Source organism: Poecilia formosa, unplaced genomic scaffold, assembly GCF_000485575.1.
Source record: "Poecilia formosa unplaced genomic scaffold, Poecilia_formosa-5.1.2 Scaffold140, whole genome shotgun sequence".
NCBI classification, from domain to species: Eukaryota; Metazoa; Chordata; class Actinopteri; order Cyprinodontiformes; family Poeciliidae; genus Poecilia; species Poecilia formosa.
This window is the reverse complement of record NW_006800079.1, coordinates 1,464,635-1,481,355: the sequence shown is the minus strand read 5'-3', so window position 1 is coordinate 1,481,355 and position 16,721 is coordinate 1,464,635. Positions and strand designations below refer to the sequence as shown.

The window sequence follows — 16,721 nt, the reverse complement described above, 5'->3', positions numbered from 1 at the left end:
AAAAATGGAGCAATATCTGTGGAGCTGATAATAATTTATTAGGAACCAAAAGCACTTTATAACCAGAAACTGTAATAGATATTCAGAAGATAGGAGGCGAAAACTTAATTTAGGGTGTGCAGGGAAAAGAAAAAAAAAAGATATGGAGCCTCATTTCCTCCGTTAGATAAGGTCATTCATCCATGAGACAAGTTTGGCATCTTCAATTTTATAGATTCAATAAACTCCAAGCTTCAAGTTCTCCTTTAACTGTAAATAACAGTGAGATTAAAACTTTTAAAGGACACCCGCTGTAAAATTTGAGGTTTCTATTATAAAAAGTTGACATACAAAGCTGAAGAAAAAGAAGAAACAAACCCTATATTAACAAAGATGTACCTTTGCATATCCGATCAGAGAATGAGCATTTTCTGTGTTATGCATCAACATTTCATATCAGCAAAGTCCAACACAAATCAACAACAGTTTATTTCCTTTCTCACAATAATAACAGCAAAATGTGCAAATAAACATTGTTTTTAACTAATGACTGTGTTTTACTATGTCAAGAGTCAAAAATGATCTCCAATATAGAAACTAGTGAAAGGTTTGCATTATCTAATCAGGGGAGTACACTTTATTATCTGGAGTTTTAACAGACAGATGTATGTATTAATATTTGGTTAAACCTAATGATGTTGTTCTAACTGCCAAGAATGGTGATGGCAACATCATGCTGTGGGTTCACACATTTTAAAACTGGTGCATTGCACAAACTGGATGGAAAATACAAGACGGAGAAATGTTTTCAAATTTCTCAGTAAACATCAACAGGGAGACAGTAAAACAAATCAGAATTACAGGCAAAACTGGATATGAAATGTATAAGCAGAAAACTTGAAACCTCAATAAAAAGTGAAGACCATTCCAGGATTTAAATTAACTTAGTCGATTTTGCCAAAAGTGTCAGTGTGACCAGAAAACTGGTTACACTGACAGTTTTCTGTCAGTTTTCTGCTTGCTGGAAACTACAAAGCTTATGTGATCAAGTGTAAGATGGGAGTTTAGGTGTATTGCGTCATGAGAAAGTAATTATTAAAATAGATGATTAAAAGCCTAAAATTACCATGACAACCATGCACACGAGTTAGTGTAAAGTTCTGATAAAAAGTGGATACAGATGTCTGAGTTGAAAGGAACAAACAGTTTAGAAGAAAAGAAATGAAGCTGCAAAATGTAACCAGTAACCAGTAATTAAAACAGCAGGAAGGATCACTTATGCTCCAGTGAGACAGAAAGTTTTTTTTGTTTTTTTTTTGTTTTACAGGTAATATGACTCTGCTGTGGCTGAAGACAGGATCTGACCTATGAACAACTGAGATATTTAATTCTTTTATGAGCTTAAACTGGACACCTTTTCAATATCCAACCAAAATTTGGGATTATTGTACCACTGGAACACTGAACTGTCTTTTAGTCTCCAGCTAATAAAAAAATATTGTTTAGGGTGTTCTAGAACAACCCAAAACCCAAAACAACAGTCTCACTGGACAAAGAAATAAAAGTTTATGCTTTCAGACAGGTCTGGAATTTACAAGGTAAAAACATGGAGATGGAAGCATCAGGCTGTGGGATTATTTTTCACTGTCTATGCTATTGGTGCATTTCGCAGAGAGGAGGAAAAAAAAAGATCTACCTCAGTTACTTCAACTTTGCTTTGACACAATTATTTGTTCCAACAAGGAGAAAAAAGCATTACATCAAGAAAAGCCTTGATTATTTCAGTAACTAAAAGATTATGTATGCAAGTTAGAAACCTTTTTGATGTCTTCCTGCAATCTGTTTTTGCTGTACAACTAAAGCTCCGACTTGTGAATATGTAAAAGCGTCCCTTCACAGCAGTCTCTCTGAGCTCTAAACTTCTGTTGTCTTTGATCAAATAAAACCACCGTGGGCCTCGACAAAACATCAAATCACTTACAGGGAGATGGCAAAAACAAAGTAAGGGAAAAAGGAGCTTGGACAGTCTTTAGATGACCGTTGAACAATGTTTAATGATGCTGGCTTAAAGCCTCCAGGCTAGAATCCTGAGAAGAATTATCACATGGATCTGAAGAGGGATTAAAACTCCCTCTAGTCCCATTTTTCTCCTCTCTTCAATTAGTAAAGAGAGGAATAAAAAAAGAGGCCTTTTTTCATTCAGGCAGAGATGGAGATGGCTCTTTGCCACTTTTGGTTGTGCAGGAGCCCGAGGACCTGTTAGAGTGCTCACACTGATAATATTTCTACAGGAAAAAAAAAAGAGAGAAGGAGAAGGAAAGACATGAAAAAAAAAATGGATGCCTTGGAGGATAAAAATGCTTACTGCAGGGTTTTATGAACGCAATCGCCTCCATTAACTAATTAGGAATATTAAATGGCTTCAAAGTAGTCCATGATGGAGGGAAGTGAGGCTGATTTAAAAGCTCCGGGTGAAATGTTTTCCAAATCTTTTAAAAAGTTTGATAGACTGAGGACGAATGAAAACAGAAAAGTGCATGAGTAGCACAGCATAAATACGGCCATATATCATTCCTCGGTTTGAATTCGGACTCACATTGATTGGATTATGGCACCGGGCTGCTGGAATGAGTCATCTAATGTGTAAATCATGCACAAGTTGATTGAAATTGAAGAAAGAGGAGCTGGGGAAGGCACAGAATGGATATGCAAGCACAAAATAACTGAAATACTTGTTGACCAAAGCACAAAACTGCATTCTGTGAGCTGCAGTATGATGAAATAAGTCAATGCAGAGAACAACTATTCCATAAAATAATGATTTAAACTGACTTTATGGGAGCTCAGTGGAAATCTGGATAATTACCTCACACTGGTGCATATTGGTTCATTTGGTTTGCAAGCAGGTTCCTTGCAAAAGTATTTGTACCCCTTTAGATTTTTCACATGTCGTCATGCTGTAACCGCAAACATTAACATTATTTGATGGGAATTTTATGTGACAGACTGATTAGTAATGTAAGGTACTAATCACCAGTTCAAAACACATAAAACAGTTATTTAAAAAAAAAAAAACATAACTATTTGGCTAAAGCCGTTAAATGGAAAAAATATGTAACCTCTGCTGATATAATGTATCCTCACAGCATGATGCTGCCACCACCTTTCATTACTACGGGTGTGATGTGTTTATGGTCATGTGAATTTAGTTTCACATCATTTTCTGCTTCAATCAAATCATTTTTTTATGCGTCATCTATCTAGAGCCTCTTTCTCTCATGTGTTGTGTCCTCAACATACCTTGAAATAAACTGCAACAACGTTTTTTTTTTTCTTCTTCTCTCAGCTCTTTCATAAAGTCAAGATTTATGGACCATATGACTAATGGTTGTCCTCTCAACAGATTCGCCCACCTGATGAGCGAACCTCCATGCATTACAGTCGACGTAAATCACACAGAATCACACTCTGTTTACTAATAAGGTGACTCATGAAGGCATTTGCTTGCACTAATGGCTACTAGATTAAAGGAGGCTGAATTTTAATTTCTTGTTTCCACTTGACAATTAATTGTTATTTTGTGTTGACCCATCATAAACTTCCACACTAAAGTGTGTGGTTATAAAGTGACAGCATGTCAAAATGTCAAGGGGTATGAATACTTTTTGTGTCATGCATGCCTTCATCATTCTGTCAGTGTTCCCAAAAGACTTCTTTCATCTGCTCTTGTGTTTGAAACGACCTGCCCTCCATCTTCAATCCAATCCCCCAACCTGCCTTCCCGTTAGCCTCTCTCTCAGAGTAAAAAGAAAAATCTATCTTTAGAAAGTATGGACAGCTATCCTTTTTTCCCCCTCCCTTCTTTCATCTCCTTCCATCTCGGGGAGCATTCTTAGGAGGAAAAAGGGGTTTCGCTTAATGGGCCATTCTCCTCTGAGAGATTCTGCTCCCCTCCATCACTGCTTCTCATTTACTCTCTTCTGTTTTCTTTTTTTTTAACTGGGAGGATTTGCAGAAAAGAAAGGGAGAAGATATTGAAACAGGGATGTTCAGGGGGGGATTTAGACATGAACAGAGTGATGTAGGTGTGTAGCAGAAGATACAAGACGGCGGGATGCTGATTGCAAGTACAGACATTTTAACAAGCAAATTAAACTGCTATTGTATTGATTTGCTTCATTTTTGTATTAGAGTCGCAATTAGACACTTGGATGCAAATGGCTTCAACTGTAAGCAGTGACAAGAAATAATAAATAAAAATCAACAAAAATATTCTCTCAGACCTGCCGTAAAAGATTATGCAGCCCTAAATAAAACATGTGGTGTGTATAAACCAATCTACACTTAAATTGGTTTAAGTGTAGAACATAATCACAGCAAAATTTACAAATGACCCACAGCTTGCAAAATTGAAAGAAAAGTGCTCAATCTCAACATTGCAAATAAAGTTTACCAACTTATCAGGAAAAAAGCTAAAACGTTTCGAGAAATATTTATCTCAAAATGCATTTAAAGTATAAGAGTATGCAGTAAAATATGTAAATCCATACACAGTTAGGCACTCTTAAATAAATATAAATTTTAACACTGGATCTAAAAAGTGTACACATCCCGATTAAAATGGTAAGTTGTACAAACAACAACAATAAACAATTTCTCATTTTTCCCACCTTAATTGTGAGATATATGTCAGAGGCTTCTTCAAATTTGCTGTAATACAGACTGCTACAGGAGATCTTCCCTGCCCACAGCATCACCATTTACTCTAACTACTTCAAGAGTTTTGAAGTAATATGAGTTATCACAACCTTTAATATCCCTTTGGGATCAATGGTGTTTTTGAATTTGAACTGAAAATTCTGATTAATTAAACTGAAAAAAAACAAAAAACAAATGTGTCAGGTGGAACATGTAAAACAGGGTTACATGGTTGCTAAGTATGAATACTTTACAGAATCACCTTTTGCTCAACAGTTCAGCTTCATAAGATTTTTTCAAATTGCATCCCTTGGATAAATTGATTCTTTTGCAGAAAGGGTGAAGAAATGTAAAATATTTAAACCTTTAACTTTTTCTCCACTGCAGATATGTTAATTTTTCAGTTAAATTGTACAGGATTTATCTGACTTATACTTCACGAAACTCCTCACATTTTAACAGTGTACACTTTTGAGATTTGCTATATCCATACATGTACATGTAAACAATAAGAAAAAGATTGTATATATAAACATTCTCCAAACCTTAATTAAAAGGAATTTGTCCAAATTCCTTTAATCTGAGAGAAAAAGGCAGGTTGGTGTCAATCTTTAGATATTAAGAAACTTCTCTCATGGATGATCAAACATATATAAATACAAGCATAACCGCTCAACTTTTATTTCTATACTTTTATCAAACCAACTCTATTAAAGCTTCTGTTCATATCTTTGTTCATATTGGTTGCCTTTAAACACTTAAAGTTGCTGCACAACACAATTAAGCCAAAAGCTTCTTCAACAGAACCCTGATATAAGCATTACTAAAACATTTTTTTTTTAAAAATGACACTCAGCCTAAACAAATGAGAGTCATTTTCATCACAGCATGTTTGGTCTCATTTCTTGACTTAAAGCAGACCTGGAAACTGTGGTGAGTATGCATCCAAAGTGAAACGTCAATTCCACGAAGGAGAATAAAAGTTTGTTGCACAGAAAACAGAATGAAAGCATTCCTTTTGAATTAAGAGTTTTTTTCATTCAGTCACTCAAGTGTAAGACTAACATCGAGTTTTAGTTTGAAACATTAACCAACAGGCAGAAGGTCCAGGCAACATTCGGCAATCATCCACATTTTGATTTGACACTGAAGCACAATCTCAAACTATGGTGGGAAAGAGGTGAAAGTTTTAAAGCACATTTTTATCAAAGGCATATCCAAGGTTTGATGAACAAAAAAAAACACTCAAAGTAACTCGCGAGGCTTGAAATGTTTTTAAGACTGTCCGTGCAATTATCACTTTTCATTTTTATTGCGGGATTCATCTCCCTAACCCTCTGCTTATGTCACACCAATACTCTCGTCTTTTTCTGTCCTTTTTCCTTCTCTGACAAATAAACTTTCCTCGTTAAGACTCCAAGAAGTGCTGAAACAAAATGCATCCTCCAAACTTTTCTGAGAAAAGAGGAACACTGACATTGCTGATTGCATATCCATGCAGTCTTTCCAACAATTTGGTAGGTGGTCGATGTAAGTTTGCTTATGCTTAATTGAAGATCCAATTAATCTCTAGTCTGATTTACACTTATCAACACTATGAAGGACATCAAAAATCATTATGCTGAAACAGTAGAACTGGAAGCTGAAGCTTCTCCATCTTCAAGGACATGACTTCGTTGTCAGGCACCAACCCAGAAGTGTGCACTGATCCATTATCGACAAGAAGAGCTGAAGCACTTCCATCGTTGCTGGACAGAGCTGTTGTTGCTGAGTTCCTATTTCTTTGAAGAAAAGGATCAGACTCTTCAGCTCTTCATTTGACCATATTGTCCTGTTGAAACCGTATGAGTCAGTAGAGTCCAGTCATTTCAGCAGCGGGAGCCATAGCTGTCGTCTTTCTCCAGCGTTATGATGAGTTTGGGTTCCAGGCTGGAATCTGTTCCCGGGTAAAGGTGGTTCTGGTTGGTGCTGCAGAACATGTTACAGCTGGGGTTTTGACTCTGGTAGTAGCTCTCTGGATCTTGCTGATAGGCTGGCTCGTTGTTGTGGTACATCACCGAATGGTGGTGATGATGGTGGTGGTGGTGGCCAGTGTTGGACTTCCTACTCATCCAGTGGCGGCGTTGGCAGCAGAGAACCATAACCACAGTCAGACCTATCAACAGCAGGAAGGCGCTGCCTCCCATCAACACATAGTACCAGTAGGCAGGGATCGGATGCACCTTCACTGCGTCTACAGTGGGCCTCATCCCAGATATGGCACCCCCTGGAGGGCAGGAGGAAACATTACTGATTGGCTCAGTGGAGAAGTGAGGCAGGCATGCAGACTGCATTGAAGAGTTTAAAGCTGGAGATTGACTGTTTATCTGGACATGACAGATGTTTATCTGGACATGGCAGATCTGACAAGCTTTTAATTTCTCTGCATGCTTACAGCTGGATGCATCTCCTATAATACAGTATCAATATTATATGATTTATAGCTCTGGAAAAGCTTTATTTCCATAAATCCAGCATAGGCACACATCATTCTGCTTAAAAAGACTGATCACCTGAATCCAACAGCAATCTAAAAGCGCATGCCAAGATGCAGAGAAAGCTCCGATTTAACTAAATATTGATTTCTGAGCTCTTGTAATGTTTAAATATCAATGTGTTGTTTTGTTTAAACATGATTTTTTTTTTTACTTTATTCTTTGGAAATGCTATCCTTTTGTGTCCTTGACCAATTTATGTTTATTTGCAAAACAAAAAAGAAAAAAAAAATCAATCACTGTATTTTTATTTGGGAGACATGCCAGTAGTTTACAGAACAAATCATTTCATTTTATTTGCGCATACATTTTGAAACCTCAAACAAAATCAATACCACAACAACAAAAAAATCTATTTAAAAATTAAATATGTCTAGACTTCTTTGTGGTCTGAAGTTCATAAAATTTTAATGTTAGATAAACCTACTAAGAATATGCATAGATGTTCTTTCCTTGGAATTATTTTAATCATAGTATTACACAGCAAATATAATATAATATAATATAATATAATATAATATAATATAATTTGTATTTAAATTATTGAGGGAACAAAATAGAACTAGAGACGAATAAAAGCTGTACTTATATAGTGTATTATCAGTTTTTGATGTTTTTATAAAATAATATAAAATGTTACAAAAATGTAATGAAGTAAAATAGAAAATAACGTAAAGCAGAGCTAACTGAACTTAAATTCCCAAGAGTACAAACGAGTTGTAGATTTTTTAAACTATATGGTTTATTTCATCATGTTGGATTTTATTGCTGACTGATGGTGTTGTTTTTATTGGTGTTCCTTGATCTACTGAAATGTCCAGAACAAAATAGACTCAAGTAAAAGTAAAAATATAAAAAAGACACTGAAACAATAGATTTTAGATTTTCCAGATGTTAAAATACACGTTTTTTTTTGTTCAAATCATTGTTCAGACTGCCTCACCCATCTGCTCTGTTTCACTGAGTGCACTATACCTGCAAGTGAAACACTGACTACTCATGCATACTTTACATAGCCAAAGTCTAATACTCCTACAAGCAACATAAATATGCATGAGTACTGAAAGCTTGAGATCCCTAGGAGCGGTGTTGGTCAGAAAGGATAAAACCTTTGATGGTTTTCACTGAATATCACTTAAAATCAGGCAGAAACACACTCATCTTTAAATTTCAGCTACATTGTCTAAGATCTACACAGCCAGAAACGTTTTATCTTGATTGATGCAAACATCACAAGCATCTGCTGCACATTGACACGCAAAGGCCCAAGTTATGCGCTCAAACTGAACCAGAGAACGCGAACGATTTATTTCAGTCTGGCTAAGCAAAAAATGTGGAACGCTAAGCCTTGATGGAGTTGTTTTGTTCTGTTTTGTGGGGGTCAAGAGTAACTAAATTCGGGTGGCGAGAAAGAGAGAACAAAATTGCAGGGTTGGGGGAAGGATAAGAGAGAAGGTATTACTGGAGGAGAGAATGGGAAGAAACAGAGAGGGGTCGGTAGAAAGTGAGACCGCAGAAGGGTGGGAGGGTAAAGAAGTGGAGGGAAAGAGCTAATCCTGCCATGATATCTTTAATCCTGCATTAAAGGGCTTGACTGAAACTTCAATACTCTGTCAACTCACTGTGAGAGGAACCTGCTGTGAGAACGAAGTTGTTGTGGAGAGAAATAGAGAGCGACAGAAAGAAACAGAGAGAAATGAGCAGGAAAAAAAGAGAAAGAGAGCTCAGACGAGCAACAACTAGCCAGGGATCAGAAAGGAAAGAGAAATAATGAAAAGATGGAGCGGGATAGAGAATCACAAGGAAACCAGTCGACTTCATTTAGACTTTATCTTAAAGTTCAGATACGCTATTTAAGAGTTTACTGTGATAGTAAAGCTGCTCTCAGTGAGGTCTGGACTCAAAATTGCTTTGTGGTGAACAAAGAGACAATTTTAAGGGGAGAAAAAAAACGTCTGTTTTGGTATCGGAGTCCTAGACTAAACTGAAGTCCCAATACCTATTCTCAGTGTATTGTCTGTGATTTTATGTCAAGCACAAACAGTAGTGACATTTTACACTGTCTGGGTTTTTAAATAAAGGCTTATTTACGTGGATACAAGTAGCAAAGCCATATTAGAAGCTATGCACATTTTTTCACTCTTTAAAATGATATTCAGATTGAAAGGCTATATTGTCCACTCCAGGTCTGTTCTCGTGCTCAGACACACTGTAAATATATAGTAACCATAGTAACCCAGACAAATAGCCATTAAATTGGTAATAAATTTATAAAGCAGGAAAATCACTTCTTCTGCAGGTTTTCTGTGCGTGTGATTATCTGTAATTGCTCTAAATTTGATCATCAACAAGTCATACTAAAACTGAGTAGACATATTATCATTACCTTGTGTTTAGCTAGGCTATGGTTAGCATGTTTACCTGGTACAGGCAACAGTTGCCAGAAATGGTTTAAGCTAGGGGAAACACGTGAGTTTACTGAATACTGACGGATCACATACATCTCTAGAAACAAACAAAAAAAATTGTTTTACCAAAGTCCATCTGGAAACAATGGACACCAAACCAAACCAAACATGTTTGGTTTGGTGGCCAACAAACTCAATCTAATACTATTGATAAAATGTAGCTTATTATCTTAGTTTACGCTTATGCTACTTTGTTGTAAACATCATATAGCCATGATTTTCATCAAATTTGGTTTTGGTGCCGACACTATTCCTTAATGAACTGGATCTGAATTTGAAAAATCTTGATGGGAACATGCTTATTGACAATGCTTAATTTGTATTTTTAATGTGCTTCAGATCCCATTTGTAAAACAGAAAATAGTTGTAATATAGTTAAGAGCAGAAACCATATATGATTTACAAAGCATAATATCTTGATTGAGTTGACTGTAAATGCGGCAGAAATAATTTAAGCCTCACTTCCCACTAATACCGACACAGTAATGAATATCAATGGGGAAAAAAAAACCTGGCACATTGTAAAGATTTACAATAATGGATGGGTCATATTTTAACAAGCATCTCAAGGGAGGCTTTTAATCCTTGTTTCTGGCATTTAGTCCCATAAGAACTACAACGTAGAACCTGCACTGCCATTAAAACAGGAGTCATATGATCACTGTCCAGGAATTAACTGTAAAAAGCTCAGCGAGGATTAGGTGAAATACTTGCGCTATGACTCAGCTGACTTGAGCTGTCTCTCGGTTTTTACTATTTTTGGGATTGTATCTGGATGTAGGAAACGCGAGTCAGTTCTGCTTACGCAGGCCAAATACTCTGACTTTGAATGTGTATTTTACCCTTGAATATACAAAATGTACAACTAAGCGCCAGTTCTGACATTCTACTCAGAGGGTTCGGATATGTTTTAACATCACGGTCAGCTCTCTAAACAACCGAACACGCAAAGCCAGTGGATCACGTCCCAAACCCAGACTTTGAAAACAAGAAATCCGGGAGCATAATCTGCCTAAGCCTTTTATCTCCTCTCAGGCTGGGCTATTTGAGGCTGAAGGAGCAACACTCAAAGAGAAAAAAAAATGAGGAAAAAGAGAAGAGAAGGAGAAGTTGGATGGTGAACAGCTCTGCATTTTATTCAGGTGAGATCAGGGACTTTTTTTTTAGAACCAGTAACAAAGCAAGACCTTTAGGAGAAAGAAATTAGAGAGCATAGAAAGAAAAAGATGAGGGAGTTAATATAAAATGAGTGATAAGACAGGGAGAGTGAAAAAGTAGAAGTGAAGCTGATGGTGTGAAAAAAAAATCTTACTTCCTCTGTGACCATAAAATAAGCTTTATGAAGATATTTGGGTGTAAACAGAGGCACTTCTCTTAATCCCATTGACCTCACAAGCTTAATTCTTCATTCAAAAGTAATTTATAATGTGAGGTCTTGAAAGTTAACACGTTTCTTTGAGGAAACCCATTTTGCAGCACATAATACTGCTATATTTAACTCGACCACAAACACACCTTTATGTCACAATAAAAACTGTGCATCACCAAAAGCATCACCCCACCATGCAGAGCCTCATGCAAAGATCCATTCAATCAACCTTCATCATTCTTTCTTTATGATCAATGTATCAAATTCCAGCTGTCAAACATCCCCAACTCCTTTTAAAAGGGCTTATTATGTCAATTATGTTACACATATTGCAACAACTACAATACAAAAATAGTTTTCTCTCTGATTTGGTTGGAAAAAAAATCCACGTAAACGATGTCACATATAGTAAAATATTTTTTGTTTTTGTCATAGCAGTCTGTTCAGTCTTATTTTGGAGAATTAAGGAGATTTTGTGGGGCTGTCATTACCTAATGTGAGTCGCTGTTAAGCTAACAGAAATGTGAAAGTTTTATTTATTTATTTATTTATTTTTGTCCAGTTGAGGTCAGAGGTGAGTAAATGAGTCCTATTGAAATGCAGTTAGCCATATTCAGGCTTAAACCTAACATATTTATGGATTTGTCAGTGGACCATAACTCCAAGTCATACTGTATTTGCAGATTTTTTTTCACCCAGGACAGAAAATACAGCTTTGGAAGCTAAAATAACTAGACATACTATTGGCTGGCATTTGCAAATCAGCCAATCCAGGCGCACACTTCATTTTCTTTAGCATTGACTGGCTGCGCCTCCCACATTCCCACCAAGACCAGATTTTCGCTATTCAAGGGTTTCACTGCATATCTATGTACTTTGAATATCTTTCCATATCTTCTACATCTTTGAATATGTTTTTTTTAATTGTGCTTCCTGTTTTATGATGATATTTTAAGGTACATTTGGTGTTTGATGAGTTATGAGGAGTTTTAGAGGGTGTTTCAGCGCGTCGCTGGTGGTTGTGGTCCATAACCTGTGCTGATTGCATGTGTTGGCATCTAATTTAAGGTGCTAGCACAGAGTTGACTCACAATGGGAAATTACTTCTCCTGCATGACTCAGTTCAGACAGCAACTAAGTCCAAAAAACAGCATTAAAATGTTTATCTTCAGTAAATTTGCATTATTTAAGGCAAATGCTATGTACTTGGTAGTGAGAACTTGACGTTACCCATAGCTTAACATCTTCTATTTGAAAGTCAGAAAACCTGATTTGATTTTATGCTGAACTAGTTACTACTGCAGAACAAGCGCAACAGGATGATTCTGTCCAACTCCAAATGAACAGTATGTTATTGCTTTTATCATGTGGAAGCCATAATGTTATTGGATTTATTAGGGATTCATTAGGGGCCCCTGACTTTCCAAACTGGACTTAGATAGCAGATGTTCCTACTTCATATCGGTGCAACTCACCTTTTTAATCACAGAAAATAACCACAAAAATGTACTTTCTTGTAACACTTTGGATAGTGTGTGGCAGTAAGTTACTTGAACAAATGGGCACAGCACCGGAAAGGTCCTTGGCAGAAAGTTAATCACCAAAGTAATGTTGTTTGGTTGTCTTTTCTCCAAGCAGTCAGAGTAGGTCATTCATCAGAAATCCCTCATTAAACTACTAAAAAAGTGCTGACTGCTGTCTTTTGCAGGCAACTACACATTAGTACTCAATTCACACCATCTTAAGAAATCAAAATCCCTACAAACTCTTGGGAATTGAGTCGAGCTGTTGAGACTTGTTCAGTGAGATTCCCCACGGTTTAAAACTGTTGCTCTGGGCCAGTGCAATGCTACAGGCTGAGCTTAGCATCAAGCAGGAAGCACAGACAGATTGGCGAAGGATGTACAAATGCACAAGAAGCAGAACTTACTAGGAATGCCTGAAGTTAAAGCAGGGAGGGGCTCTGCAAAAGAGAAAGAAGGAAACGGGAGAAATGTTACCAGAAATGTTAATAAAAACTAATTACCAAATGTCATTTATATCCATTTGTGTAGAATATTTAATCTAAAACTTTCCTTTACAACATGGATTTCAAATATGTGAATGTATAACTCATAATTTAGGGCTCTCTTACTGCAAATTAGATTTCAGAGGATGCAAACTTTTTATTAAAATAGGAACTGTATGAAAAGGTACGACAGTGTATGAGGGTCATTGTAGATTGAAAAAAGGGGGTAAATTTCTGCCCGAAAAATTCAGAAATTTTTAAAATAATCTCAGAAATCATTTTCTAAAAAAATATATATAATTTTCTAAGTTTGAAAAGTCAATAATTTGCTAGAAAATACTCCAAATTCCTTAGATTAATTTCAGAAATATTGAAATATTTGAGAAAAAAATAATAATTTCTTAGTTGTTTTCTGGAAAGTGTCTGAGATTTATTTTCTATATACAATAGTCCTAATATGCCCGTCATACAAGGAGTTTTTCTCGTAAAAAGGAGAGAAACTGCAGCTACTTTTTCTATTTTCTCACCGATCCCGCTCTTCCTAGTTCCTTCTATCTCATGACCTCATTTCTTACTGTTTCCTAAACACAGTTCTAGTGTCAGCAAGCATGCTGACAAGTACAAGACAGGAAATGGATGAAGATGGGGTGAAAAGGTTACGGGACAGTGTGAATAGAAAGGAAGAGGAGGACTGGGAAGTAAGGATGGTCAAAGGTTCATGGGAACATGACCTGAAATTTGCTGCTGTTTATTATTTGCTGGAGGTTATCAAAGTGAGAAACGGAAAAAATAAAGATCATACAGGCAAAGGGAGAGATGAGATTTGATTAAAAAAGTAGAAAATTGGTGGAAAAACTCAGGTCATACTGTAAGGTTCACTCCAAAAAATGTGGGATCGTATATATATATCATTTGAAAAAAGTGATTGGAGTGTGGTAACAGCCACAGATCTCACAGTTTTTAACAGTTTGGCTTCTGTCTGTTTGTATGCAATTATGCATTATTTCTAGTCATTTCTCTGAAATCTGTATGGTTACACAAACTGTGAGCATAAACTTAGTTTTGCTGCATGATGTCTGACAAGTTGGGGAAGATGACTTCAGATGTTAGGGGTGGATAAAAACGTAGACAATGAGGGTGAGAAGGAAGGAAGGAAGACGCAACAGGATGGGATGGCACAGGAAAAGATAGAGGGAGATATAATGAAAAATTGATTAAAATCCATGCCCAAAGGTCGTTTGCTGCTACGTTCATTTCTTATTTATATGCATTTTTTTCTCGTTTTGACACATGCAAGTGCAAATTAGATCAGTTTTATTAACATTTACCCTTTTTCATCCAGATCCCAGGTAAACACAGAACAAACAAATACCGCCATATGGGACAGACTTGTGACTTACGTGCACACTGCCCCAGTTCGATGTTGTTGCTCATGTGGATGTTGTCTATTCTGATGTGGCCTCTAGTTGGGTGATCAAAAAACCCTTCAAACACCACCTGTGCCAGAAAAAATGGTCTTATCAGGAGGAATTTGTTTATTATTTCCAAAAAACACATAATAAAAAGAGTCATCCTATAATTTTTTTTAATCCAAAGCTTATAATGACTGGAAAATTGTCAACATCTGCCTACCTGATACTCTCTGGGACTTTCGGGAAGGACGGTCCGGCCCTCTCTCCAGTGTGGCCCCTGCTCGCCTTTTAGTGCCCATAGGAGGGTCTCCACCTGTTCGCTGTCCCTCAGCAGGACCCGTAGAGTCCCCTGCGCCTCCCCCTGGAGCTGGTAGTAGAAGAGAAGGCAGAGAGAACCTCGTTCTGGCCCTACTTCGGGGCTCAGCAGTCTGGCCTTCTTGCGCTGGGTGTGGCTGCCTGCATCCAGGTGGAGGTAGTTCCCTGAAAAATCTGGAAGGAGAGAAACAGATGGTATTTACATGATTTTAATCTTGTAGATTAGTTGAATTTTAGTAAAATAAATACAAGTAAATATGAGGTTAAGCCCTTGTTTGACTCGTCAGTGACCATAAGAAGGTGTTTTATTGTCTTTTACAACAGATAGTTTTAGTTACATTGTAACTTCAATAAAATTTCAGTTTTTAACATTGAAAATTGTTTTATTTTAATGGGCTCTGCTTTTTAAATGTACTAAAAGCATCAGAAAATGCACAGTTTTACTGATTGTACTGGTGTAGTTCAACTTTTTTATCGCTTTGATATAAACACAGCAGTATAACAGAGTTTTATTGAAACAATATTCATTAAAAAAATGTTTTGAGAACATTTTACTATATGTATATCTGCGTTCTTGTAGCAAGTTAAAGCATATAATTCAAGAAATTACCACCACTGGGTAGTTTTACAGAATAGGTGCAATATGAACCATGATCATTACATTTTTGCACAAACTTGTTCTTAGATAATAAGATTTATTCTGTGCTGTTCTGCCTACTTTGAGCTCCTTTCAGAATGAGATGTTTTAGGGCTTCTTGTCACTTTAAATCCAAATAAGCTGCTGGCCACGCCCCAAAACATTTACACTTGCATGTGAAAATGCCTGCAAACAGATGCACAATTATACAACTGTCCATCTTTGAAAAGCAGAAGTAGAGCTTAATGCACAACCAACAAGAATACACCAAGTGGTTTATGAATAGTAAGTCTACAGTGAAACACTTGTCTTTTTCAGCAGCCATTGTACAGTGCATAACCAGCTGGCCAAACATGCTGGAGCTCTGATTAATTTGCTAGGTGACGACACTCAACAATCTCAACAACCGGGACGTTTTTGAAATGGTTCCTTTTCCAGACACAAAATCAGGCCAAAAAAAAAAAACATGCAAAAAGTTGATTTTGCATCTTAGGTCTCCTTTAAATAAAGCCTAATCACAAACACAATGCTTTATAACAAAGTCATTTTGCCTTGAGACAGTTTTACTTTTTTTTTTTTAATTCATCTGTCCGTCTGTCCATCCACCCATCTCTCAGAATTACAAGAAACATTGAGCAGCTTTTGCAGCACTCTGTGCTCAATAAATAATGCATTAGATTTGAGGTAGCTCAGCTCTTCACTTGGAGGCATTGAGAAAAGGGGGACCTAAATTACCATTGCTCATTAAGTACACTTAGGGAAAAGTTGCAGTGTTTTTCTGTCGTTCCACGTTTGATCTTGGCTGACGTACAAAGGGAAGGAATTAATTAAAAACTCTCCATGGGAGAAACAGAGATGCGGAACTGGCTCTGAGGGAAAGAGGAAAAAAATCCTGTATCACTCGATGCTATCTTTGTACATGAGCGTTGGTCCCACTTTCAGTCTCCTTGTTTATGTTTACCTCTTTGTTAGTGTGTTTGGAGGTTTGTCCATCAATCACTGACTTGTTCTGAGCTCTATGCTAAAAGCATTTATTGCTGGTATAAGATGTGCATACATTTCTACACAAGGCTGAGTCTTCAAAAAGACAAGATCATAGACTAACATTTTACTTCTTGGCACATTGATGGGAAATTATCCACCTTGTCTTTAATGAAAGAATGTTGGTGTAAACTTCTTGTTATCCTTCTTTTCAAAGCATTTTGGAGTTGAAAATATTATAAGTCAAATAATCATGTCATTAGCAGAGGAGGTAATTCAGCCATTTGATTCAGATGTGTTGGTCAGGGACACATCTAAAA

General features: G+C 36.7%; 1 protein-coding gene across 3 annotated transcripts in view; it reads right to left on the bottom strand.

Moving 5' to 3' along the window:
- LOC103145333 (neuropilin-2-like) overlaps positions 1-16,721 on the bottom strand; it is a 112,886-nt gene that overhangs the window by 3,937 nt on the left and 92,228 nt on the right. For 2 of the 3 annotated variants that reach the window (XM_007562715.2, XM_007562717.2), the window contains exons 14-17: positions 14,689-14,957; positions 14,457-14,553; positions 12,979-13,011; positions 451-6,943 (exon numbers count right to left, since the gene is read on the bottom strand). In XM_007562715.2, the coding sequence (XP_007562777.1) occupies positions 6,546-6,943; positions 12,979-13,011; positions 14,457-14,553; positions 14,689-14,957 (797 nt within the window). In that variant the 3' untranslated portion in view covers positions 451-6,545. Of the gene's footprint in view, positions 1-450; positions 6,944-12,978; positions 13,012-14,456; positions 14,554-14,688; positions 14,958-16,721 lie in introns of those variants that run through there. The other variant, XM_007562716.2, reaches the window with a different exon arrangement.